Source organism: Aotus nancymaae, unplaced genomic scaffold, assembly GCF_030222135.1.
Source record: "Aotus nancymaae isolate 86718 unplaced genomic scaffold, 86718_ANA_hifiasm-v0.15.2.pri h1tg000051l, whole genome shotgun sequence".
Classification (NCBI taxonomy): domain Eukaryota; kingdom Metazoa; phylum Chordata; class Mammalia; order Primates; family Aotidae; genus Aotus; species Aotus nancymaae.
Window position 1 is genome coordinate 9,948,524 of NW_026988465.1, and position 27,465 is coordinate 9,975,988.

At 41.5% G+C, this 27,465-nt stretch overlaps 1 protein-coding gene across 15 annotated transcripts in view; it reads left to right on the plus strand.

Moving 5' to 3' along the window:
- The window catches only part of PHACTR1 (phosphatase and actin regulator 1), a 588,779-nt gene that overhangs the window by 335,441 nt on the left and 225,873 nt on the right, over positions 1-27,465 (plus strand). For 14 of the 15 annotated variants that reach the window (XM_012476554.3, XM_012476555.3, XM_012476558.3 and 11 more), the window contains one exon: positions 12,469-12,633. In XM_012476554.3, the coding sequence (XP_012331977.1) occupies positions 12,469-12,633 (165 nt within the window). Of the gene's footprint in view, positions 1-2,517; positions 2,598-12,468; positions 12,634-27,465 lie in introns of those variants that run through there. The other variant, XM_012476563.3, reaches the window with a different exon arrangement.

Genomic DNA, 27,465 nt, shown 5'->3' on the forward strand with positions numbered 1-27,465 from the left:
CATTGGTAAAAACCTTTATAATATGGCCACACGTACCCTCAGAGGAGGCTGGGAAACACGCTTATAGTGGGGCAAAAAATCAAGATGTATTCACTAAAGAGAAGGATGGATTTGGCTGGCGGCCAGTTGTCTCTGCCATTGTCAATTTGCTCTTTTGCAAAATAGGATTTAAAATATTCACTTTACCTTTCTTATTGGTTTGTTGTAGGGATCAAATACTATAATAACTAGGCTAGCGCTTGATAAGTGATAGAACACTATTCAAATAGTTGCTATGAGGATGGCCATTTACTCTTCTTGCACACAGTAAGACTTAAGTATGTTTTCAATGAGAAACCCTTAAAAAATTTTTCTATTTATAGTGTCTAAAGCAGGAAATGTGAATTGGAAGAGAAAATAATATTTTCTGCAAATCTTGCATTTCCATGACAAAGCCTTTCTTTGCCTTCAGAGTTAATTTCAGGATAGCCAAGATTGATATTTGATTAGCTCTGCAGTAAAGTTAGCATCAATATTGCCTACTCTCTGCTGAACTCAGACACTCTCCTGAGTTTTTCTGGTAGATAAAGTAGAGTTATTTGTGGTGATTGCAGCTCATGTTATTAACCCACCTGGTCCTCACAATTCTGACTTACTGGCAACATAACAAGGATTCCAGACCAAGGTCCCTCATGGTAACTGCATTTAAGGGAATGGCTCTTTAATTCAAAAACCAGTTGAAATGATCATTAAGAAACAGAATGCAAAGATAGCAGGGTACTCAAGAAACTGTAGCTACTTATTGTGCTTAGAGATTCCCAGGCATGGATAAAATTAAATGAAGTTTCTTTTCCTGTTAATTCCTGGCTACCCCAGATTTATTTTATCTGTGAATACTGATCATCTTTTTAACTTTTGAGCTTGGCCTCAGAAACAGATGATTCTTTTGCATTACATTATGACCTTTAAGATTATTTTACCACATGGGGCAGTTTCTATTATCTTTCATTATATACATGCTTTATAGGTTAATTCCTCTGAAAATCAGATGTTTGCTTTTGTATAGTACTTTTCATTTTAGGGTTTTAAGGAGTAGAAATTTCCTCTTCTCTGTCTTCAAAATCCCTACCCTCATAATTTGAGTTGTACAATAAATGCTTAACAAATTTTTGCCACAACAATGCATCATAACCTTGTGCACTCATGGGCTTTAGTACTTCCCAGAAGTGCCTGAAGGCACAGGTCTGGGAGCAGGACCCTGGACATCAGCCTATTTGTCTATTTCTTGTGACCGCCCTTTTTTCTTTCCTTGACCTGTTGCCTTATCATTTAATGCTTAAATTTTGAAAAGGGAAAAAGGGACAAGCACAAATAGAACTAATTTAGTTAAGATAAGTTTCATTATGTGGCCTAAAGGAAAACTGAAAAGATGCTATATACTTTCAAATACCAGATCGCAAGTAATGCAGGAAAACATGTTTGACAGATTATAAGCCCAAATTCTAGCTAACAATTCAACTTGGGAAAAGTTCCCATTCAAATCTGGTGTGGCTTGGTTGGTTTCACTGATATGAGTCTTATTGGAAAGTCATTAGCTGCTGTTTCTCATATCCTCCAGCTGAGACACAGGACCCTGCCCACCAGCCGCTACCTTCCTGTGAGATTCAAGTAAACTCAAGAGTGTATACAGACTTAAACCGTCATAAGCGATAAACACTCTAAATTTGGAGTCAGAAAATCTTTAATGAGCACCCAGTAAATGCCATTTATTACACTAGAGTTTCCATGTGTTAATATAATGGTTATATATGCAATCAGAGAGATAGATATTGCTATTCCCATTTTGTAGTTAAGAAAATGTAGTTTTTGAGAGGCTGATTAACTTGGTTATGGTTACAGAGCAAGTGATAATTAAATACACTTAAACCTGATGTTCAGAGTCCCAGTTCTAGGCTCTGAAGTCAATATATCCAGACATTTGGAGAAAACAACTTCAAAATAAGGAAAATAATAATTTAAAAATCAACACTAAATCAAATGTGAATTCAGAATGTCCTGTGGGGCAAAATTAACCAGTGACTTTCTCTGTTGAGATCTCTTTAAAATTTTAACATCTTTCATGCAGAAGAATAATAAAAAGTCCCCAAAGGAATTAACAGGACAAAAAGAATACAATATTTACCTCTGAAAAAAGACTAATGGAAGTCAATTTCTGTGTTCTGAGACAAGGGACATTAAGAATTCCTTGGGAAAGTCTTGACAAAGATATGAGCAGGATTCCTTACTTTCTGAGTAATCAAGTCAAGTTAGAACTACTAGTGGTTATTAAAATACATAAACACACACAGAAGAGAAGAATAGAACAATGTTTTAGCAAGGATCAACACCTTTGCAAAAATATTCATTTCAGAAGTACTATCTGGATTTCACCTAGTCACTATGAAAATGACAAATCGCACTGGAAAACTCATCTGGGAGGTAATAGGAGCTACATAAGGAAACGGATAATGTCATCAGAGAGAGAAAACGAGAAATCTGAGCTTAAAAGGAAGTGGACTGAAGAAATGATTCTCAAATGGAATGTGAAGTTTCATCAGTTTCTCTATGAAACTTTATAGGTAACAGTCACTATTACCATGAGATTTCGGAATAAGTTTAAGAGAAAAAATGTCCAGGAGTGTATTAACCTTGACAGTATTAATGGAGGGAAAGACTTTGCAAAGGTTGAATCAAAAAGCCTCCACTGCCTAGTCTTGAGCATCCTCAAACCATCCAGAAGAAAAAATGTGTGAATGAATGACAAGTCTCTAGACTCAATCCTGGACCACAGTAACTCTGTGTGAGTTGGCACATTCTATGCAAATCCCTTGACTCCTCTGTGTCTCAGTTCCTTTAACTATAGAACGGTACAAAAAGACACTCAACATTTGGTAAATTGCGTTTCACGGAACACAAATCTATGAGACCTTAATGGTGAGACACACACACACACACACACACACACACACACTCTCTCTCTCTCACAAAATCACCAGCCAACCCTATTTGTGATTAAGTTTGGAAAATAATGGGTTCAACAGAGTTAAAAAGGTTTATTGCAGACTTTCGCAGAGCCATTAAAAGGCTAAGTTGTAATTCAATTCTTGGAGAAGAGAAAATAGTACCACAGTCATATAGAGGGAAACAAATGAAATGTTATACCCCATCTATGTAATGGGGGTGTTGTGAAGATCTCATGAGATAATAGCACTTACAATAAGGCACTATGTAAACATTAGGCATTTAAAGATAATTCTCAGTGATTTCAGGTTTTAGAGACTGGCATACACCTCTGAAGTTCGAATTTTCTACACTAAGGATCCTTCTTCCTAGCCAGCCACCTGAAGTCAATGGTTGTAGTTGGGAAGGAGGGAGTAGGATCCTAGGCTTCCCTAGGAATGCTGCAGGTCTCAAAGAGTGATTCACAGAACACTGCCATCCAAATTACCTGCGCTGCTTATTTATGCACTCACATTCCTGGTTCAGTAAGTCTGAGATGGGATTAAAATTCTTAACAGTACTTCAGTTGATGCTTATGTGCACTAAATGTTGAGATCCACTGGTCTGAAGAGACAGCACAGTTGAGAGCCTCCAAAACTTTTTAAATTCATGTAAGTCCTTAAGGGACATTCTGGTGGTGATGTGGTAATGAACTTCACACCTAGAGGAATGCTTATTGGCCAGGTGGTCTGGCTGATACCAGAGGAGACTTTTCACTTTTAGATAACTTTAGTTGAGCCCATATTCTGTGCTCCAAAAGAATGTTTTTAATATATGCCTATTAATCTTTATAAGTCTGTATTATCCCCATTTTACAGAGAGGAAGTTGATGGGACTTTCCTAAGGTCACACAGTGAGTTTGTTAGAACCCTTTTAATTGCAAGTAAAAGAGAACCCCACTCAACCTGGCATAAGTAGAAAAGATAATTTATTGCTTCTTGTAAGGAAAATATTTAGGGTTATAATGGTTTCAGGCAGGGCTGGATCCAGAAGCCCAAGTGATGTAATGAGGTTTCAGTTTCATTGAGTTATCCTCTGTTCTCTGTCTCTATTGTGTCTCAATTCTCAGGCAGCCCCTGCCATTAAAGTGACTGAAAGGGCTGGGTGTGGTGGCTCATGCCTGTAATCCCAGCACTTTGAGAGGCCAAGGCGGGTGGATCACTTGAAGTCAGGGGTTCAAGACCAGCCTGGCCAACATCGTAAAACCCCATCTCTATTAAAAATACAAAAATTAGCTGGTGTGGTGGCATGCACCTGTAATCCCAGCTACTTGAGAGGTGGAGGCTTGAGAATTGCTTGAACCCAGGAGGTGGAGGTTGCAGTGAGCCAAGATTGAGCCATGCACTCCAGTCGGGGCAACCGAGTGAGATTCTGTCTCAAAAAAAGGGGGGTTGCCGAAAGGTTACCCTCAGCTCTAGGCTATAGGACAAGGATTGACAAACTATGGCCATGCAGAAGGCTGGGTTCAGTGGCTCACGCCCATCATCCCAGCACCTTGTTTTGCCAGTGGGCCACTAAAGGGCAGCTCGGCCTGTTCACAGTGCAGGAGGCAGCTGCACACCTATGATGAAAGCATCCCTAAGGACTTGCTCCCAGCAGTGAGGGGAGCTTCCTTTACCAGGCAGAACTCTGTAGAAGCCAGAGACGAAGTTGGCTGAGCACCTGAGCAACTCTGCTGAGAAGTTTGGGTCCAGGTATATATGTAGCTTCTCTCCCTTCTCCCACCACCTCCCAGCCCACAGGACTCTGTCACACAGACATGCACACATTATTGGTTCCTCCCCCACGAGGAATTCCATTCTTGTAAGCAATAAGATTGATAAGCAACTCTCTCAATGTAAACATTGACCTCTCCCTCCAGAGCTGTAGTGAGGAAGACTGCCAAATGTCATGATGTGGCATGATTGTTGCGTCTAGGATGTGAGTGGTGTTTTGTGTGGAATGTAAGTGGCATTTCCTCTGATGGTTCCCGAGTAGAAAAGATACCCACCCACCTGTGTGTCCAAGAAGCTGAGTAGCACCAGAGCTCCCTCCTCCTCCCCATCCCCACTGGGGCTTGCATTACTCAAGTCATCCAGTCTTTGGACTAAGACAGATAAACCCTTAGTTAAATGTTGCTGTCTCATTACCATATGCTCAGCCAGTATCAGTGTCCACAGCTTGGTGCTAATACATAGATTGGTTCCCTCTTTGACTGGAAGCTGAGGGATGGGGAGGATGAAGGTGGTGCACCGAGGTGCAGAAGAGCCTGAAAGGAGGAGGTAAGGGCAATGAAGGGCAGGGATCCTTGCACTCACCAATGTTAAAATGAGTGCCCTCTCAGGCATTGTGTCTGTGTTTTCTTTGTTGTCCTGTTTTGTTTTTGAGATGGAGTCTTGCTCTGTCGCCCAGGCTGGAGTGCAGTGGCTTGATCTCAGCTCACTGCAACTTCCACCTCCCGTGTTCAAGTAATTCCCTGCCTTAGTCTCCCGAGTAGCTGGGATTACAGGTGCCCACCACCATGCCTGGCTAATTTTTGTATTTTTAGTAGAGACGGGGTTCCACCATCTTGGCCAGGCTGGTCTTGAACTCTTGACCTCATGATTCCCCTGCCTCAGCCTTCCAAAGTGCTGGGATTACAGATGTGAGCCACCATGCCCTGCCCGTGTCTGTGTTTCATAGCTCTTGGGCAACACGGCCTTGTTGATTTATCTCCCAGCTCCTTCGTGGTGTGTATTTTCGCTTTAACCAGACAACCTCTCTGGGCTAAAAGAGCCTCTGTTTTCCCCATCATTTTCCCTCTCTAATACCCAATCCTTGTTCCATCCACTCCCCACTTTACGTCCCCATCCCATTCCTAGTGAAATCAGATAGGCACTCTTGATTTTTAGAATACACACATTTTACTCTTTTTAAAAAAACAAAAAACAAAAAAAAAATGTATCTTCTAGTTAATCAATTCTAGGTTGTCAGAAACTCTTCCAAGGGATCCAGCCTTTATAAGAATATGGTATGACTTATTCTAGAGTAAAAAAGAAAAAATAGTGTCCTCATATGCCTGATAATCATATCAACCCTTCATCTTTTTATGATAGCTCTGAAAGTGACAGTACATTTATAAAAGGGAGCTTTCTGAATGGCTGGGCACCTGTGTGGCATCACTTTGCAGCTACAGGAAAAGGCAGTGCAGGCTGGGTGCAGTGGCTCACACCTGTAGTCCCAGCACTTTGGGAGGCTGAGGCAGGCAGATCACATGAGGCCAGGAGTTCAAGACCAGCCTGGACAACATGATGAAACCTCATCTCTACTAAAAATACAAAAATTAGCTAAGTGCGGTGGTGCGTGCCTATAGTCCCAGCTACTCAGGAGGCTGAGGCATGAGAATGACTTGAACCCAGGAGGTAGAGGTTGCAGTGAACCGAGATCACACCACTGCCCCCCAGCCTGGGTGACAGAGCAAATCCTGTCTCAAAAACAAAACAGAAAAAAGAAAAGGCAGTGCTGCTTCAGTGTAGTGAAGCTGATAGCCAACCTTACCTCCCCTCTGATCTTTGGCTCCCATTCCTAGGGTTGTAAAATAAGGGGAATACATAACCCCTTCTAATTAGAAGCCAAAGTGAAGGTTATCAGATCCTGTAACATAAACGTTCTGTTACTGAGTTCACTTAGAGTTAAGAAACAAGAATCCAATCTATGAGAATCGTAGGTCCTCCAAAAGCCCTAGGAGCATGTAGCACATGGAGAGATCTCCACTGCGGATCCCACATGGCCTACCCTACTGCCTCTAGTGCTGACTCTGACTAGACATCAGATGGCACAGAAACCATGCTTCCTTCATTCCAGGTTGCTCCCTGGGATGCTGTATGATTAGCACTTTGTAGACCAGCAGAAAGCCAAGGTGGTGCCATCCTTGCATATGCCTTTTGAAAGCCAAACTACCATGAGAAATAATGTGTACCTGAGGAGCGGCCCTGGCCCACCCCCTCCCACTGCATGCCCTAGAAGCACACCAAGAGTAATCCCAGGCTGCCATAAGGGGTGGGGTTCAGAGCACCATCAGGCCTAGGTACTTGGTTCTTGTTGATTAAAATCATGCATACATCAAATAGTTTCTTTCTGGCCTTTCTAAGGAGAAAGAAAAATCATCTCCCAATCATTTCCGCCCTCTAGATAAAACAAAACCCAGTTTTGTCATAAATGGGGGCCCAAACTGTGTGGCCCTTTAAAGAGTGTTCTCTTGGATAGCAGAGCAGGAAAGACCCCAGGAGTTTGCTTGCCCACTGCTCACTCCCCACTTCAGCCTTCTGAAGGAGCTCAGTCGCCCAACTACCTTCCTTTTTTTTTTTTTTTTTTTTTTTTTTTTTTTTGGGACTGAGTCTCGCTTTGTCGCCAGGCTGGAGTACAGTGGCATGATCTCAGCTCACTGCAATCTCCGCCTCCCAGGTTCAAGCCATTCTCCTGCCTCAGCCTCCTGAGTAGTTGGGACTACAGGTGCATGCCACCATGCCTGGCTAATTTTTGTACTTTTAGTAGAAATGGGGTGTCACTATGTTGGCCAGGCTGGTCTCGCACTCCTGACCTCAGGTGATCCACCTGCCTTGGCCTCCCAAAGTGCTGGGATTACAGGCATGAGCCACTGCGCCCCACCTTCCCTTCCTTTTCAAACTATGTTCACAAGTTGGCACTCTGGAGCCTTCCTCACATTTAAACCCTCCAATGTCATTATCTAATGGCAAAGCTAGCCCCCATCATCAGATGAATTGGGGGGAAGTGTAATAGGGGTGATTAAAATATAAATCAGCTAAATCTAATGTGATCCAGTCTGCTCAATAATCCACTGAACTAAAGAGCTAAACATCATGAATTTCATAATACTTATTAAGGATTCATTTAACTGTTAAGTTATAATTACACCTTCATAATACCCTCTGTTCCTTGCCATTCTGGGTTTTTCAAAGGCACTTCTAATTTCATATCATTATTTTAATGGGGCAATTTCAGAATAATTTGTATCCATTTCTTAAAGATGTGATTGTGGAACAGCCTTTTGGTTCTCGTGGCACTTTTTTTTTCTTTTAAAGACAAATAGCAATACTTACTTTCATGCCTCTAAAGATGTGAGTGAATGAACCAAATCAAATTCAATTATCCAGTTATCTATTTAATAAGTCATTATTGAGTGCCAACTATGAGAAGCAAACTTAGTATCAACCTTGAATAATTCCTATCTCGATTTTTTAATGGATTCTGTATATAATCTCTCTTTAACCTTTAGCAGATGTTTTAAGTTGACTCAACTCAGAGAATCCTCAAACTGAATATTTTAAAAACTTCACCTTTAGGCTGTTTTGAGAATCAAAGAATGATAGGAAATCTTCCAACCACATGCAGGTACCCGTCCCCTTGAAGCCCTCTGGGATCCAGAGATCCCAGGGTGAGCCTGCTTCTACAGGCCGTATTTCATTTTAGCTACAACACATACAGAAGTACTAAAAGATTATTCTGAGCAGCTTACTCGGGTTGAGAATAATAACTCAGGTTGTTTTAATATAAAAATAGGTTATTTCATGGAGGAAAAACCTTGCATAAGTGATTCTTGGCCTTGTCTGAAGGACAAGACAGGAAATTAGAGCTTCCTACTTTTTGCTGTGGGGAGCCACCGGCAGTTCCTACAAGGAACAGGCTTCTAGTAAAAGTATCCGACACAGGTTTGAAGGCAGGAGACCAAGACTGGGAATATAGGCTTGTAAAATCCGGACAAGCAACAAGAAGACTGTACACCAACGTAAGAAATAGGGGGAAAGTGATGAGTATGAAACAAAGTGACCTTGTGAGAATCAGACCTCTGAACTGTGGTGACTTTGCTTCTCTCCTGGACTGAACACCTCTTTGCTGTGGTTTCCTGCAGTTACCACTACCTGTGTGGCTCTGCTGACATTGTTGGAGGCATGCCAACTGGAGCAGCTGATGCCACCTGAAAAGGAGGCCTTTACTTTCCTGGTCTGATTTCCTTTTTATTCCTTGTCATACCTGTGTTGTTGTTACCATTCTCCTCAGCCATTCCACAACCCGTACTTAAAGCGTTCTGAATCTTTTGTCTTCCTCCTTTAGCCTCCGATAATCTGTTATTTTACCCATTGCTGCTAGATTAATCTGCCTGAGGCCCACATCTGATCTATGCCATTTGTGATCGGAGACCTCAGTTCAAACTTTCAATCACTCAGCATAAAATTTTCTGATCACTTATACTTCTGGACACTTAGATCCCACTTCGTCTCCTTCCTAAGATCCCTGTTTCATACATTTCTCAAACTTTTTCTGACATCTTCGATCTCTCACTTTTCCCTGGCTCTGCAGCTCAGCCTACCGACCCCCGGATGAAGTCTCTTCTTCCCATCTCGGCAAATTTCCTTTCTATAGTTCTTTATTTCCTGAGGTAAAGAAGTCCTAACCCCTCAAAAGCCTTTGCAAAAAGACAGCATTTTCCGGCTGCAAAGTTCTTGTCCTTCTTGAGTTGCCATCCTATTCTGCTGCTTCCTTTATCATCAAATCCTTTTTTTTTTTTTGAGACAGAGTTTTGCTCCTGTTGAGCAGGCTGGGGTGCAATGGCGTGATCTTGGCTCACCGCAACCTCCACCTCCTGGATTCAAGTGATTCACCTGCCTCAGCCTCCTGAGTAGCTGGGATTACAGGCATGCACCACCACACCCAACTAATTTTGTATTTTTTTAGTAGAGACAGGATTTCTCCATGTTGGTCAGTTAGGCTGCTCTCAAACTCCCAAACTCAGGTTGTCTGCCTGCCTCAGCCTCCCAAAGTGCTGGGATTCCAGGCATGAGCCACCATGCCCAGCCTAAATTATTTAAAACATGTAAAAATCATCACATTGACCTAGTCGTATAAACTAAAAATGTTAGCCATTCTTGCTTCCTGGTACTTTCTCGTGTTTATCCGGAAAGTTACTAAATCTGCTGATTTTCCCAGTTGGCTGAATCCCATCTTTTCTCCCTATCCTTCTGTCATGTCCCTGCTTGGATCCTAGTTACTGTGATTGCAGTGGCCTTCTGATTGTTCTCGCTGTCAAGGATTTCCCCACACTCCGAGTCCAGCTACCTTTGCTGCTGCAATGATATTCCTAGGAAACAAATCTAATTGCATCCTGATCATGTACCTTCTCAGTCAGGCCGCCCCCTGCCCCTCCATTCTACCCCAGGTACTCTTGATCTCCTTTACCAGGTTCCACTCATTATTATTTTCCCCAGAGCAAGTATCTTCTGACATACTCTATAATTTATTTGGTTTTAGTGTTGTCTGCCCTTCACCCTACCTCCATGTGTGAGTTGGTATTTTTATCTGTTTTGTTTAGCATCATAGCCTAAGCATCTGGTACAGAGTGAGCATATAATACATTTTGGCTGAATGTAATAATGCCAGTTTCCCATTTTCAAATTCTCCTTGTCCCTCTGCTTAGAGGATGAAACTCAGATGCCTAATAAAACCTTTCAAGAGCTTTCCTGATCTGATTCTAGACCCTCCAACCCCTGTCTGTCTCCACTAGCGCTTCATCTCACCTAACGTCACTCAGGCTCACGATTGGCTGAGTTCTTTGACGTCCCTAGACCTGCCGTGCTTTCAGCCCTCTCTGTTCCTGTTGGGTCTGTTTCTTCTCCCAGGGATCCACTTCTCCCTCTTCCCTCAGAAGGGAGAACAGTCCCTTCTCTTTCAAAACTTAGCCCAAAGTGACCTCCCTCTAGGTCTTCTCCAACGCTGTGAAGCAGAATTAGTTGCTCTCTCCTCTTCACCTCCATTGAGTTTCACATTGTAGTTGTGTTGTGGCATGTTCTTACACATTGATCCCTCTGTACCCTCCTTGGGACTCTGTGCTCAAGACCAGTTTTCCTGTGTGTCTTCCCCAGAAATGATCATAGTATCTGGCAGATTTAAGTGGCCACTTAATTAAATGATTGAAAAGAGGAGCTCCCAGTGCATCGAACCAGGTAGTAAAAGGCTTAAGTGCCCTCTTCTGTGCAGTATGTCCAAGTCATCGCTGTCCTCACCCCCAAACCTGTGCCCTCCCTTCCCTGTCTTCCTTATCTCTATGAATGAAGGGTGCCACTCTGCTGACCTGAATCTGGGAATTGCCAATGATGTGTCTCCCGTCCTTGAGGTCACTCAATCAGTCACCAAGTTCTTTTGACTTTGCTTCCAACATGTCTCTCAATTCCATCTTCTTTCTTTCAGTGCTGCTGTGGGGAGTCTTACTAGCTTATCACGTCTGTCACCAATTCAACTGCCACAGCACATGCTCAAAATTCCATATGTATTTGTTGAATGAATGGATCTCCTGAATTAAAACTATGTTCAGACCACATCAGGCAGACTATCATTTTTTATGGTCATTGGCAGGATGAACTTGCAAGGAATGTTTAGGTTGCAGAAGTCTGGGTGATTTTTTGAGGGAGGATGGTCAAGGCCAAACAGAGTGGTTTGGGATTTGCCACGGCTTCAGATATCATTTTGCTTTCTGGGAAGTTGAATTCCTTCCATGCCCTCAATTTTGCCAAAGAGCTTATTTTCTCTGATTATTCCTTTCTTAAAAATTCAAGTTAGGGTATTGGACTCCATAAATATGGAAAAGAATTTGTTTTATTCCATGTGGTAAAATGAGATTGGGATGATTGTGACTTTTAAGGAAGGGTCCACTAGGCATTATGAGGTTGAAAGTCTGAATATCTTCAACTGTTCTGTTATTGGGATTAGCATAGATGTTCCCTAAAGATATCCCCAGCTCTCAATTTCTAAGAATTTCTTTCTTTCTTTTTTTTTTTTTTTAAGCAAGATTCCAGGAAAAGAAAAACTAGTGGAATTAAGACAATTGTGAAATCTAATGGAACTGTGAGTGAGTCTAAAATAGATCAGTAATCCTAAGGTAGAGTCACTTGCTTAACAGATTACAGTGCTGCTGAAGGTCTAGGTAATAAAGCCAGGTAGTAGGAAGCAGAGGGCAGTGGGTGGTGGAGACATTGGCTTCGGAATAGACAGTTGATAAATGTTTTCCCCCTTCTTTTTTCTCAGCAGACATGCTGTAGTGATTGCATCTGCCAAGTCTTATTTGGGAAATTGCTGGACCTGTAGTTACACTGACTCTCATTTGAGTCTTCTGGTGGCCTCTCCCTGTTTTGGGCGGGAGTCCCTGACTTGTCCAGAGAGCTCTCCTCCTCTCTCTTTTTCTCCTCCAGCCTAAGTAGAAGTTGAGCAGATTTGGTTGGGATGTTCGGAATCTCTAGGGGTTGGCCAACTGCCCTCAGCCTTCAGAACATGCTGGCATGACTTCCATTCCAAAAGGCAAAGAGAAACTCTAGTCATGTGGTTTCTGTTATCTGTAACCATGGAAAACGTTGGCCATCTGTGAGGCTCGCATTTTAACACTTTTTTCCTCTTTATTTTCATCTCTTTCTTGGAAATAACAAGCTGAGGAAGTGGAGAGGCTGGCGGCGATGCGTTCTGACTCCCTGGTCCCAGGCACCCACACCCCGCCCATCCGCAGGAGAAGTAAGTTTGCCAACCTGGGAAGGATTTTCAAGCCTTGGAAATGGAGGAAGAAGAAAAGTGAAAAGTTCAAACACACATCGGCAGGTAAGATGATTTGTTTTTTCATTTCTCATTGGGTGTTGGCTTCAACTGTATTATTTTAATTATTAGAATTTAATTGCAGTAAGCTGTTTGAATCAAAGGGAAAAACAATATCAAGCCTTGGAATTGCTCTTGTCTTTAAAAATTCTTCAATATGATCAAGAATGACGTTCATATCCTATGTGTTTTCCCCTGTCTCATGGGGTTTTTGTTTTTTAAATTAAAGAACCATTCTTTTTATTTGATCTAGGAATAATCTGAATTTAGAACTTTACCTTTTCTATAATTGAATGCTTTCATTCTGGCATTGAAGATCCATTTATTATATTCATTGTTGCTTTCATTATTCCAGTAAAAGTGAACACACAGTGGAAAACAACTTATGTGGTTATTGGCAGATAAGAATAGGTTATTTCATGGAGGAAAAACCTTGAATAAGTGATTCTTGGACATAGCAAGAAAACAAGGAATACAAATGAGTCATTGTAGCAGCAAAGATAACTGTACAGTTTGTGGCTCAATGGACAGTGAATAAATGTGGGGGAAGTAAGCACAGCTGAGGGGTTAAGAGCACAGATCCTGGAGCCAGACTTCCTTGGTTTGAATCTCAAATTTGACACTTGCTGGTTATATGATCTTGCTCAGTTTATTAATGCTATACCTCAGTTTCCTAACTACAAAGTAGAAGTAAGAATAATACCTTACATGAGTTAACATTTGTGGAGAGTTTGTGTGGCATCTTAGGTGGATTTTTTAAATAAGTAAGGGTATGCAGAGGGAAATGTGTGACGGGGAAAGACACAGAGTTTGGACTTCACCCTGTTGGGTTTGCAATAGGATGGTGGAAGAGCTATACAGACTGTCTTTGGCTTTGGTGTATTTGGGCTGCCATAACAAAATACTATAGACTCAGAGGCTTAAACAACAGAAATGTATTTCTCACAGTTCTGGAGGTTGGAAGTCCAAGGTCGAGTTGCTAGCAAGGTAGCTTTCTCCTTCTGAGGCCTCTTCTCTTGGCTCGTATGTGACAGCCATCTTGCCATACACTCGCATCACCTGTTCGTTTTTTGTGTGCACAGAGACAGCACATATGTGAGCGAGGGTGAGCAAACTGTCGAAAGTCTCTCCTTATAAAGACACTGATTCCATCATGAGTGTCCTACCTGCATGACCTCATCTAATCCTAATCACCTCCCAAAGTCCCCTTTCTCCAAATATCAGCACACGGGGAGTGAGGGTTTCAACATGCGAATTTGGGAGGGACGCAACTAAGTCCACGGCACTTTGTTTTGGTTTTTCTAATCACGTGCCCAGTCATTGCCAGGGCTACCCCAAGGCTTTCATTTCCTTCTTCCCTCTACAGCCTCAAAAACTCAACCTGCCTGCTCTAATGCTCAGAATCATCACCTCTTCCATTTCTTGGGTTTCCTCCCTCTTTGCCTCTCCCCCAAACTAACCTTGAAATAGGAGAGGTACTTCTTGTACCTGAATGTCAATCCACAGATCTGAGAATCAATGCTAATCACTTCTGGGAAAGAAAGAGAATAACATAGAAAAGTTTCAGAGAGTCTTCGAATTTTAATTCTCATGATAGACATGTTTCCTGACTATTTCTTAGATGGAAGCCCCACCATCCTGTTGTTATATTTGTTAATTCCTGAGATAAGAATGAACCTCTGAATTTCATAAGTTTCTAAATCATTACCCATATAAATCCTGCCACTATGACTCTGTATTCTACACTCTCTGTCATTGTACAGGTTTTTTAAGGTGTTGCAAAACCTGTAGGTCATTTGTGCATCCCTAAAAACAACGGTGATTTACAAGGGAGCAAAACTCCAAATGGGTATCCTCCAAGAAGTGAGACAGAAAAAGGGCACTTAGATCATTGTCTCAGAAGAAATCGAAATGAAATCTATTCTTTAGGCAAAGAAAGATGTAAGACACCAACACCAAGAAAGAAAATGGGAGTGTTTTAGATCTCTTCCTGACTTTGCTAAGCAAAATGGTTTGTAATAATACACACATTTTGGTAAATGCTGTTTGTCAGCATGAATCCCTGAATGATGGAGTGGTAGGTGCATTTCCTCCTGGCAAGTCAAGGGCTTTGTTTAGTACATTGGACAAGGCTACAAGGCAAGGCCCCAAGGCTTCTCACATGACCCATTATGCCAACTTCTTCGAGACATTGGAAAACATACCACCTGATGGATGCAAATATAATGGCATCAGATTACTCATGAATTATTAAACATCTTCAAAAATTTTGTTTTAAGCTCATTTGGGAGAAAGAATAAAAACGTGACAAGCAGAGTTACTAACCTTAAATAATTCTTATCATTAATGATCATAGCAAGTTTTTATGATCTCCATGGCCAGACTGATTAACTTGGCAGTTGAATGTGATATTTGTATGCAGTTTTGTTTTCTTAGAGACATTCTGCTCCTGAATTAGAGAAAGTAGAGAACATGCTATAGAATATCTTTATATCATGATAGATGGATAGGTACATGATATAACTGAAGATAAACTAGTATTTAAAAAGTTGGCCAGTCACAGTAGCTCACTCCTGCAATTTCAACATTTTGGACAGCCGAGGTGAGAGGATCCCTGAGCCCAGGAGTTAAAAGACCAGCCTGGGCAACATAGTGAGACCTTATCTCCACAAAACATAAAATTAGCATGGTGGCACATGCCTGTACTCCCAGGTACTCAGGAGGCTGAGGTGGGAGGATTGCTTGAACCCAGGAGTTCAAGGCTGCAGTGAGCTGTGATCATGCCACTGTACTCCAGCTTGGGTGACTAGCTGATACCCTATCTCACATATACAGAAAGCAAACTTTTCCACGTGTGTGTAAGAGTCACATCTAAATAAATATACATGAGAATTGATTGAGGGAATGTTCATTGGTAGGCCAATTTTAGTTAGTATACACATATTTGTCTTGTAAGTATGTGTTTAAAAAAAGTTATTCATTGACACTGTTGAAGATAAGGCAGTCTTTATTCAAGACCACTGAGAGAAGTATGGGGACCACTGGAATAGGGTCTTGCAGTGGGAGCAATGGTTAGGACTCGACTCTGATACAGCATGGGCAAGTGGGAATTTACAACCAAAGAGCAGAATGAGGGGCCCTGCATGGAAAATTACTGAAAGGAAACATTAGGAGTAAGCGGGATTCTCACTAGGCTAATGTAACAGGATTCTTGCTGAAGACAGGCCAGGGTGATCAGATATCACCTGGGAGATGGTGGAGACTGAGGAACCTAATGATTAGATAATAGGAATGATCCAGTATTGAAGATGGGATTCTGGTTAAACTGAATTACTAGGATCCTGGCTGAAATTGAACAACAGAAAGAACATCAAAGGCCAAAGTCAGGCTCAGTTGAAAAGGAGTTCAGGGTGGGGGAAGGGAGAATGAAGAGAAGTTGGTTAATGAGTACAAAACTACAGTTAGATGGAAGGAATAAATTATATTTGATAGTAGAATAGACTATAGTCAACAATTTATTATACATTTCAAATAGCTAGAAGAGAAAAATTGGAATGTTCCAACTTAGAAAAGATAACTGTTTGAGATGATAGATATTCCCAATTACCCCAATTTGATCCCTACACATTGTATACATGCATACATGCATCAAAATATCACATGTACCCCCAAAACATATATAACTATTGTGTATTAACTTTAAAGGAAAAGGGGCCCAGGTACAGTGGCTCACGCCTCTAATCCCAGTACTTTGGGAGGCCGAGGTGGGTGGATCACCTGAGGTCAGGAGTTCCAGACTAGCCTGGCCAACATGGTGAAACCCCATCTCTACTAAAATATAAAAATTAGCCAGGCATGGTGGCAGGTGTCTGTAATCCTAGTTACTCGGGAGGCTGAGGCACAAGAATCGCTGGAAACCGGGAGGCAGAGGTTGCGGTGAGCCGAGATTGTGCCACTGCACTTCAGCCTGAGAGACAGAGCAAGACTTGTATAAAAAAAAAAAAAGAAAAAAGAAAAAAAGTTCAAGGGAGGCTGAGTAGAGCTTGGTTAATGAGAAAATCTTTCTCAGTGTATATAATATCCTTTCATATATACAATAAGGTTCACAATTTTAAATACAAAGAATAAGTCCATATATTTCTTTTTTTTTTTTTTTTTTTTTTGAGACGGAGTTTCGCTCATTACCCAGGCTGGAGTGCAATGGCGCGATCTCGGCTCACCGCACCCTCCACCTCCTGGGTTTAGGCAATTCTCCTGCCTCAGCCTCCTGAGTAGCTGGGATTACAGGCACGCGCCACCATGCCCAGCTAATTTTTTGTATTAGTAGAGACGGGGTTTCACCATGTTGACCAGGATGGTCTCGATCTCTTGACCTCGTGATCCGCCCGCCTCAGCCTCCCAAAGTGCTGGGATTACAGGCTTGAGCCACCACGCCCGGCCATATATTTCTATTGTATTTAAAATTATATCCTTCTTTGAACGCACAAAAAGACATTAGTACAATCTTTACTTGACTTATTGTTTACAGACAGAGTTACGTTTATAATTTGCCATGATTAGGTGTACTGTGGTTTAACTGTAACTCCTTACAGGGGTTTATGTGTTTCTTTGTAATTAAATTTCTAGGTGTACCCTTATACAAGGAATAAATCACAATATTTGATAGTAGATAGTATACCTTATACAAGGGGACACCCAGTAATTTTATTTACAAGTTGTATAGCAATAAGAAAACTACACTGGAAAATTATGATTTCAATGTTTCCCTCAATTTTGACATCACTATTACATGAATGTTTTGAACACAGACCTCCACTTCAAATGCTTCTCTTACATCCGTCCTATTCTAAGCTGAAGGCTGCCATCCTTAAAAGGCCCTGAGCATTGTGACCCAGGGGCTGAGCTCCAGATGGTGGTAAAAGTACTATTAAGACAAGGACTTGTTCTCAGCAGCAGCCCTGCATCACAGGATGGCAGAAGGAAATCAGGAATGGATAGAACATAAAATAATGGGTGGGTCCTCAGGAAGACGATCCCTGAGTGCCTTTCAGTCCACCCTCCGCAGCCCTGCCCAGGGCCTGTGAAGCTGTGAGCCTGACACATTCAGCTTCTTATGTGAATCTGCAGTGGTGTCCACAATGCATCTCCACACCTGCCCCAGGAATGAAGACAGATGATAACATCCCCTCTGAAATAGAACAGGCAGTGCCTTCCCAGAATAGTCAACTGCAGCGATCTTATCCACATTCCTTGAAAATGAGGACTGTATTTATAGAAAAGTAGAACTGGCAGGCAGAAACTGAAGACACCACTGAGTTATGCTTTTATTTCCTCTTGACAGAAAATCATCAGCCACAGGGGTTGGCCCTGGAAATCTACAATGTGTCAGAATTCCCTTTGTGCTTCTAAGATTTTCTGCACACCTAGGGCCTTGGGTGTTGGCGGGGAGAGAAAAACATGAAAAACTTTTACTGAGTGTCTACCACATGCTGGAATGTCACCTGACTCTGGGTATATAACTGTGAGCTAAACCAGACATAGTTGGTGACCTCCTGGCATGCATGATATAGTGGAAAGGTAGCTGGTCAAATGTTAAAATTACAAAAATAATTGTAAAGTCACACCTGTGATAAGGGCATTGAAGGAAAGGTACTTGAGAGATGAAAGCGGGGGACTTCACTTAGTCTTGAGGGGTCAGGGAAACTTTCCTAAGGAAGAGAGGTTTGGGATAGAGTCCGAGGAAAGTGTAGAAATGTAGACAATGAGAAGGAGAAAGAGCTTGTGCAAAGGCCCTGTGGTAGAAGGAGAACTGAGCAATCTAGGAGAGCAAGAAAGACCAGTGGCTGGAGAATGGAGAGCTGAGCATGGTGCAGGCTGAGGCTGGAGAGGTAACCAAAGACCAGCTCGTCACTGGTTCTGCCTCATTTAGAACAAATTCAGGAGTGTGAGTGGCTGCAGACAAACCCATGGGAAGCATAATGCAGATGATAGTAGCCTGAACTTATGTCTGGTGCTAGAAAGGGATGGATTTGGGATATTTTATGAGGAACGAATGACTTAGTAACAGATCAAACATGGGAAGGAGAGATAGAAGCAGTGTCGCCTTTGGAATGGAATGTTCCATTTTGACATTTGGTTGCAATATTATTTAGTCTTAAAAAAGAAAATCCTACCATTTGTGACAAAATGGGTGAACCTGGAGGGCACCATTCCAAGTGAAATATGCCAGGTTCAGACAAACAGATGTAGCATGAGCCCAATGTATCTGAAAGAGTCAACTCACAGTAGCAGGGAGTAGAATGGTGGTTGCTGGGGGCCGGGGTGGGGGAATGGGGAGTTGTTTCTCAGTGGCCATAAAAGCTCAGCTGTGCAAGATGAATAAATTCTAGAGATCTACTTTATAACAGTGCCTCTAATTGACAATCCAGTATTGTATACTTGAAAATTTAAGATAGTAGATTTTGTTAAATGTTCTTACCACACACACACACACACACACACACACACACACACAGACACACGAACACAAGAAAACTTTTGAAAGTAATAGATAATAGATATATTTATTACCTTGATTGTGGTGATGCTATCATGGTTGTATGCATATGTCCGAACTCATCTACTCGTGTATTTAAGCATGCAGTTTGTACACAATTATGCCTCAATAAAGTTGACCATTTTTTAAATAAAAAAATGGTTTTCAAGTGTCAAGTTTGACACCCTAATGTTGGTTTGTGGTGGTGGCTCTACCTGAGATGAGTACTTCTGAAGAGTGACAGTTTTAGGGGTTGTGATTCCAATTTTAGATGTGTAGATATGTGTTTAGGTTAACTTTGTGATATCAAGAGTTGGCAGCTGAATGTATGGAACGAAAAAGAGAGATCTGGGCTATGTAAATTTCAGGTTATTAGCTTATATATAATAATTAGAGTGATGACCACATATAAGATTGACTAGGAAACAAGAACAGAATGAAAAGAAAAGGGGGCCAAGGACTGTCTTATAGACAAGGGAAGAATATTGTCCTTAAGACTAGATCGAGGAGGAGGAACCTGTAAAGGAGATGGAGAGGCAGTGGCCAGAGAGGTAGGAGGAAAACCAGAAGCCTAAGATGTGGAGACCAAGAACAGAAGGCATCCAGGAGGCTGCGGTTAACCGTGTTTAATACCATGAAGTCAAGTGGAAGAAGTACAGAAAAATGTCCATTGACACCAGTGGCTCCACTCAACTAGAGCTCATTGGTGGCTTAGCAAGAGCTGCCTGGGTGGATTGTTTGGGGCAGATGTCAGATTAGTGTAGACTGAGAACTTAATGGGAACTGGGGGGAAACAAGGTTAAATTTTTGAGAAGTTTGGCAGTTAAGTGGGTAAAAGATAGGACAAGATGAGTGATGGAGGAAATCTGTGTGTGTCTATAGGGGGTTGTATGTGAGCCTTCTGATTTGTCACCATTGTTTTATGATGGAAGAAACATTGACATGAAAAGCCAATGTGAAAGAGCCAGTAGAAGGAAAAAAGATGAGACAGAAGAGATAGGTTAAGGATGCTGAGAAGTGAGGAGTAGGTAGGTTACAAGGCATAGAAAGAAGGGCTAGTATCAGGGGAAAAAAATCAACTCCACTGCACTCAGAGGGAAGCTGCAGGAGTAGACAGAATGATACATTTGGTGACCTCATCCAATGGCGGCTGAGTCTGTCTAGGTAATAAGCGACGTCATCTCCTAAGAGGGAAAGGAGGAGGAGAACATGCAAAGTGAAGCCCATTTCAGATTGACGATTATGACTCTGCATGTTACTGGTGACTTTTTTCATTGGCTTTTGGCTGTCCTGGTACAGCTAATAGTTGGGTCCATCCAGAACTGGAGTTTGGCCAGATGAGTAGAAAGAAAAGGAGAGCAAGGGAGATTGGGTTATTTGTATTAGTTTCCTAAGCTGCTATAACAAATTACCATAAACTTGGTGCCTTAAAACAACAGAGCTTCTCTTGAAGTTCCAGAAATCTGAAGTCAAGGTGTTGGCAGGGTGCGTTCCTTCTGGAGACTCTGAGGGAGAATCCGTTCATGCCTCTCTCCTCCCTGCCGGTGGCCACTGGCAATCCTTGGTGTTCCTTGGCTGGTAGCTGCATGATTGAATCTCAGCTACCATCCTCACATGGCATCTCTCTGTGACTCAAGTCTCTCTCTCTCTCTCCTTTTCTAAGGCCACCAGACATTGGATTTAGGGATCACCTGTATATCCAGGATAATCTCATTCAGATATCCTTGATTTTTGTTATATTTGCAAAGACCTTTCCAAATAATATCACATTCATGGGCACCAAGGGTTAGGACTTGGTTATATCTTTTGGGGGACACAATTTGGCAAGACACCCACTGCAGTATTGAATTTTAGATAGGAAAGGAAAGACCCAGGGGGGTTCCAAGGAATTAGAAAAATCAACAAATATCAAGTTCCAAAGAGTTTAAATAAGTTTAAATTGGTCAGTGGAAATAATGGCAGAAGCAACACAGAAGATCATGAGCTTATGGGTAAACAGCTGCATTCTTGAATTAGTGGTTTTTAAGGTGGTACAGTTACGGAGACAAAATGCAAACTCAAACCATGGCTTATTGAAAACATGGTAAATGAATCTACTTACTAATAGACTAGCAACTATGTATCTTATTTGCTGAATTTTGTGCTGACTTAATTTGCCATTTTCAATCAAGGAGAAAAAAGAAAATTTCCTCTTTGGTTTTTGCGTTCAACTGATTTTGAATTAACGTTTTCTTGGAAAAATTTTTCTCTTTCCTTTTCCAAATTGAGATGTTTTGGTACATCATATTTTTAAGCAATGAAGTACTACAGTTCAATTGATTCATAGAAAATCAAAAGCAAAATTTGCTTTTGAATGTTTCACTCCAGCTATTAGCAGACCCACCTAATATAGGTAAAGAAGTATGATCATGAGGCAGCAGCTTCATTTACGAGTAACTGATTGCTTGTTCATCTTCCATGCAGTTGGGAACCTGTGAAACATAGCCTTAGTCTGCTTGTGTCACTTCACCCAAATGATGGCAATAATGAAGGGCCGGGCTGGAAATATGTTGGATACTCTCCTGATGCTCATGACAGTGTCCAGAAACAGTCTCCTTGCTTTTGCCCATGATTTTCTTTACAATACAAGACTGATGTAAGAGTATGTATGCACAGGAAAGTCTTAGGTACTCATGTGAGCATAGAGCTCCAACCCTCTCCCTAAGCCCCTTCTGCCTAATTGTCATTCTGCTGTAGGTTCTGCTTGTTCTGAAATCCCCCAATCAAACAAGAACCAGCCCTTAACCCATCCTGTTAGCCAATGGCTTAGCCTAGTTTCCTGGCTTCCCCCTTCCCACAGGATTAGACTCTGCTTCCTTTATTTCTTCCGTCAACTCACCGAGAGTTGCTTATGACTTTAACAACCACTATGTCCCAGGAATCCCTTCCATCAAAGCCCAAGTATCTAGAATTATTCTTCTTTAAATAAAACTCCTTGGATAGTTAAGGCAGTGTACGTTGGATTCTGCCTTTGGACCTCATGGTGGTAGGCTTCTGGGCTGTTCTGGAAGAGTCTGTCCCTGGTGTCCAAGATGGTTGCCCTCCATGCTAACCCCAGATTTCTCATTTCTGTCAGGAAATCCTAGCATGCCATGTCATTGACGGGGTACAGTTGTAATTCTTGGAGTAGAGAAACAAACCCTTAGTTACGTCAAGTTTTGTCTTGACATCCTTTTGTAGTGTGAGATGGAAGATCACTGTTAGGAAAGGGAAGCATGGCCTCTCATCCAGCATAAGACTAGCTAGGTCCACCGTGAAGATTCTATGGCCTATCACTGGCATACCTCTTGAGCTGGAAGCTTAAAGAGACAAAATTGATAGGTTGAAAAAAATGGATGATTATGAATAGGCTCTTATGTGCTTGAAAGATGGAGGGTTACAGGTTTTGCGCTCTTAAGTGTTCCCTTGCTCTTCCTGTTTCTCATTCTAACATTGCAATAGTCTACTTATTCAAAGGCTAGGCTACTGGACTTCTATAAACTATAGGAAGTTCATAAATGATACCAGCTTAGCATATTGAATTTATTTATGTGCCAGATGCTGCCATTGCCCATATGAAACCCATACCATTGCAACAGTGAGGATGGACATGGCCCCTACCTCCCAAAGGTTATGGTCTTATAGGGAAAACAGATAATAAAGCCAGCAATTACAATAAAGTAGGAATGAAGTGATAAGAGATGTACAAGTTCTCCTTCGAGAACTTGAAGGATATAAGCCCAGCTGAGTGGCAAGTTACTGGGAAAGGTTTGCTAGAGAAAGGGATGTTTAACCAAGGGGTTAGCAATGCATGTGAGGAAATCTCTCCTGGTGGGCAGAACAGAATGTAAGAGCCAGGGAAGAGAGGAAAGATTAGCAATCTACAGCTTGAAAAGAAATTATGGCCAGGCACGATGACTCATGCCTGTAATCCTAGCACTTTGGGAGGCTGAAGCAAGAGAATTACTTGAGCCCAGCACTTTGAGACCAGCCTTGGCAACATGGCAAGACCCTATCACTACAAAAAAAAAAAAAAATTTAAAAATAAGCTGAGTGTGATAGCATAGGCCTGTAGTCCCAGCTACTGGGAGGCTAAGGTGGGAGGATCACATTAGCCCAGGAGATTGAGGCTGAAGTGAGTGATGTTTGCACTACTGCACTCCAGCCTGGGCAATGGAGTGAGACCCTGTTTCCAAATAATAAAATGAATTATGACTTGAAAAGGATCGTTGGGAAAAGGGACAAAGAGTAGTGAGAGATGAGGCTGAAGAGATGGACAAGAATCTGCTCATGAAGGGTCTTAATAAGGTGTGTTAAAGAGTCTGGTGTTATCCCAATTCAATAGGAAACTATGAGAGGACTTGCATTTTAGAAAGATTATTCTCTATAGTATGGGAAAAGCTTGGAGTGGCACCAAGTGGTATTTATAATATAACAACTTCTATAAATGTTGTGTTGGTGATGAGAGAACATTTACTCATGATAGAATTAAGATGATACCTCATTCCTATCACATCAAATGGAATATTGTGTCCTTATTGATTCTGGTAACAAGGAGACTGGTTAGCAGGTGGTTGATTATAATGTTGGGGAGAGAGGGAGATAGCCTAGATTAAAATAGTGACATTAGGAACTGAAGACTGTGAACAGATCCAAGAGTTATTTAGGAGACAGAATGAGCAAGACTTGATTACAGATTGGACGTGGAAGTGGGGAGAAGAATAAATTGAGTTTCTCACTGAGCAATTAAATGGATATAGGTATGTTCTGTTCAGGAGATGCATGAGGGGAGAAGAAAAGACACACATACAATACATTTAAGGATAAATAAGCTTTATTCCACGTAAATGGCAGTGCAGGTATAAGCAAATGGTATAATAAAGTAATAAGCAAATTGCAATGGGAAGGGGAGAAGGGAAAAAAAATATATATATATATATTTATATATATATATATATTTATATATTTACACTCACCAGACTTCGGAGGATTCGCCACCAGACCAGGAAACCAGAGCCTGGGCTCCAGAGTGGACCACTCATCCATGCACAGATGAGGAGAGGTCTCATGGTTTCGGAGCACTCTGGGACCCTAGCTCTTTGTGTAATGAGTTGTTTGGCCTGAGGCCCAGTCATGACTGGGTTCAAAGAACTCAAAAAGATCAGTGTGTTTTTTGCAATTGTCTATTTTTTTCAATAACTAATGTATAGGAGTAGATTGAAGTAGAGATTTCTCCAAAACAGCACTGGACGAAAACCTCAAAGGGCTCACAAAACCTGTTCCAGGACTTGGTGACCATTGCTTGTGTCCATGTTCAATTCAATGCAAACTTAATATTTAATTTTTTTCCTCCACATTGTACCATTGACCAAGTCAGGGACACTGAAGAGCAGATTTGTGAAGAGAAAAGATGAGTTTATTTGGGGGCAAGCCAGCTTTCATGTGCTTCTGAGACATTCAGATGGAGGGGACCTTGAGTATTGAGAACTGGGGTCAGGAGAGGTCTAAGAAATGCACATTGGAAGTCATCAGCACTGGATGATCATGGAAGCCCTGGGATGAAAACTCCAAAGAGAGAAAGTGAAGTGGGAAGCAAAGTCAAAAGTACAGTAACACCCTGAGGGCCACCAGGCTGTGAGTTCTGAACAGAGGCATCAGAGCCTACAGAGAAGGCAGACACAGCCCACTAGAGTTTGGAGGAAAACCAGGAGGGACTGGTGGTCTCTGTGAACCAGAGGAGGAGAGAGTTTCAGAAAGAAGGGTCCACTCTGGCAGATCTTGACCAGAGGGTGAGGACTGAGATGTGTCTGGTGGGCTTAGACAACTCACCATTGGTGTCCTTTGGGATAATGACTTTAGAGAAGCCATGTGGCTGGGATTTAGGTAGCATATGGTTGAGGAGTAAATGAGAGGAAGTAGTCATCTTCTTCTAAGATGTTTGGTTGAGAGGGACAATGAGAAATATACAGTAAACACCAAATGTGAGCTTGAGGGAGATGTCTTTTAAGATTAGTTACATTGTGTCAAGCTTCAAATTTTGCCTTAACTAGCTGTGGCATTCCCAGGGAAATTGAAATGTCAGCAAAGTGACTATTAAGCCAGATAAATATATTTGCACACATTTTTCAGCAATGACAGTTCTCATGACTAGGAAAAACAAACATGCAAATAATCAGCACTATTTAGCATCTGATTTTAATAAGAAACTATCAAACCAAGTTGAAAAGCCTTCAGCATCTGGCTGGATCACATATTCCCTTTGGGTGAGTGACTGGAGCATTTCATTTCTTAAAAAAAAAAAAAAAAAAAATCCAGTATAGATAAGCAGGGAATATTCTTAGTTGTGTATTCATCATGACCCACAAAGGGAGCATCTAGTGGGTAGAAAGCAAAGCAGACTTCATGGTTCTGTTTTTTTTGTTGTTGTTTTTTTTTTTAAATCCCTAATAGGTACAGACTAAGGACTATGGAAATCTATGCCTTCTAGGGCTGGGTTGTAAAAGATGTAATTCTTTCTTCTCAAAGTGAACTTTATCCAGCACTCTCTGCTTGTAAGTCCAGGCTATAAATCCTTAATAGCATTGACTGCTGATATCCTTTTGTCTTCTAGTGTTTACTAGAGCACCTGGTACAGAATAGGTACCTGCTAAGTACATATTGAACTGAAAGTCAGTAAGATGGCCAGCCAGCTATTAATGTTTCTCTGTTTACTAAGATCTGAAAGAGGAGAGGAGGTAGGATACTTATGGATGCATCAGATGGACGGTCCCAGACTTTGAAGAATTTGTCATGATTCATGATTGTTTTACAGTTTTGCATAATTGTGTACAGGTTAGGCTAAATGACAGCATGTGTTAAAAGCTCAGGTTGTATGGACAGCATTATTGTTTGTGTTATCTATTGCTGTGTTACAAAACCCCCTAAAGCATAATGACCTAAAACACCAACCTCTGTATTATCTTGGATGGCTTGGGGATTGACTGGGCTCAGTGAGATGGTTCTTCTGCTGGTCTCTCTTGGGTCTCATTCATTTTCAGGTGGATTTCACTGGAGTCATCTGGAGGCTCACTAAGGTTCGAGGAAAACTGGGCCCCTTTCCCTCTTTAGTCTCAGGGTTTTTCCATGTGATCTCTTCCTATGGTCTCTCTAGCAGGGAGCTGAGAGCCCCTTAAAGCATAAAATAAGAAGCTCCCAGGCCTTTTAAAGGCTTAGGTGCAGCATTGGCTCAGTACTATGGTCACATTATTCTAAAGGTTAAAGCATCCCATGGGACCAGCCCAGATTCATTGTTGGGTGGACTAAACAAGGGTGTGGGTGCCAGAACAAGGTTCAGTGGGGCCTATCTTTGGAAGCCAGCTACTACCATTGTTCCAGGTGTAGCAAGACAACAGCTGCTCCTTGTTTCCTTCTTCCCAGGTAGAATGTGCTTCAACAATGTTATATCGATGACAACAGCAGGAGCAATCTTCTGTTGTGCTCTGCTCATATTATATGAAATATACTTGACCCTTTACTTGCCTTATGGACTTGAATCTTGCAGCAGACCTATATAGTATTACTAACTTCACTTGACAAGCGGGGAAAATGAAGCTTAGGGAGACTACATAATTGCCAGTTAGAAATAACAAAGCTGGAATTTGAATTTAGCCCATAGTCTCCTCTATACTGCATTTCAGATCCATGTGGGTGGAAATTCATAATCCAGATGCTTTAAAACATAATTCTTCTGCATGTAACAGTGATATTACAAGATGCTTTCCTTTTTTGACATATCTCTGTAAAGAAATGTGAAAGAAGAGAAGCTCATCAATAAAAACTGATACTGGAAGCCATGATGTGAGTCTTTATTGAAAGACTTTAAAGGGGAAAGTCAAGGAGTAGCATACTCCTCTTTGTATGAACCCCATAGTATCTAGTCCAATGCCATGTACTTGGAGGATGCACTCTGTTTGTTGAATGGCTAAGAAAGAGTAAATTGATACTGGCATGAACAAAACCTTCAAAATCATTGCATTTATGTCTTCAACATAAGTTTATCTCTTTCTGATGTATGATATATAGAAACAAAATATGCATAGATTAGGTAATCAAACAGTAATCACATAGGCCTCAGAGTGGTTGCTAGATTGGAGCTAGATAGGCACAGAAATACTTCTGTAAAAAGATAGACTTTTTATTGTGAGATGTATATGTGGCTACTTCTAAGATAAAGAGTTTAATGGGAGAGTTGGTATAGACTAGTGGTTAGGGGTCAAACTCTGGAGCCTAACTGCTGAGTTACCATG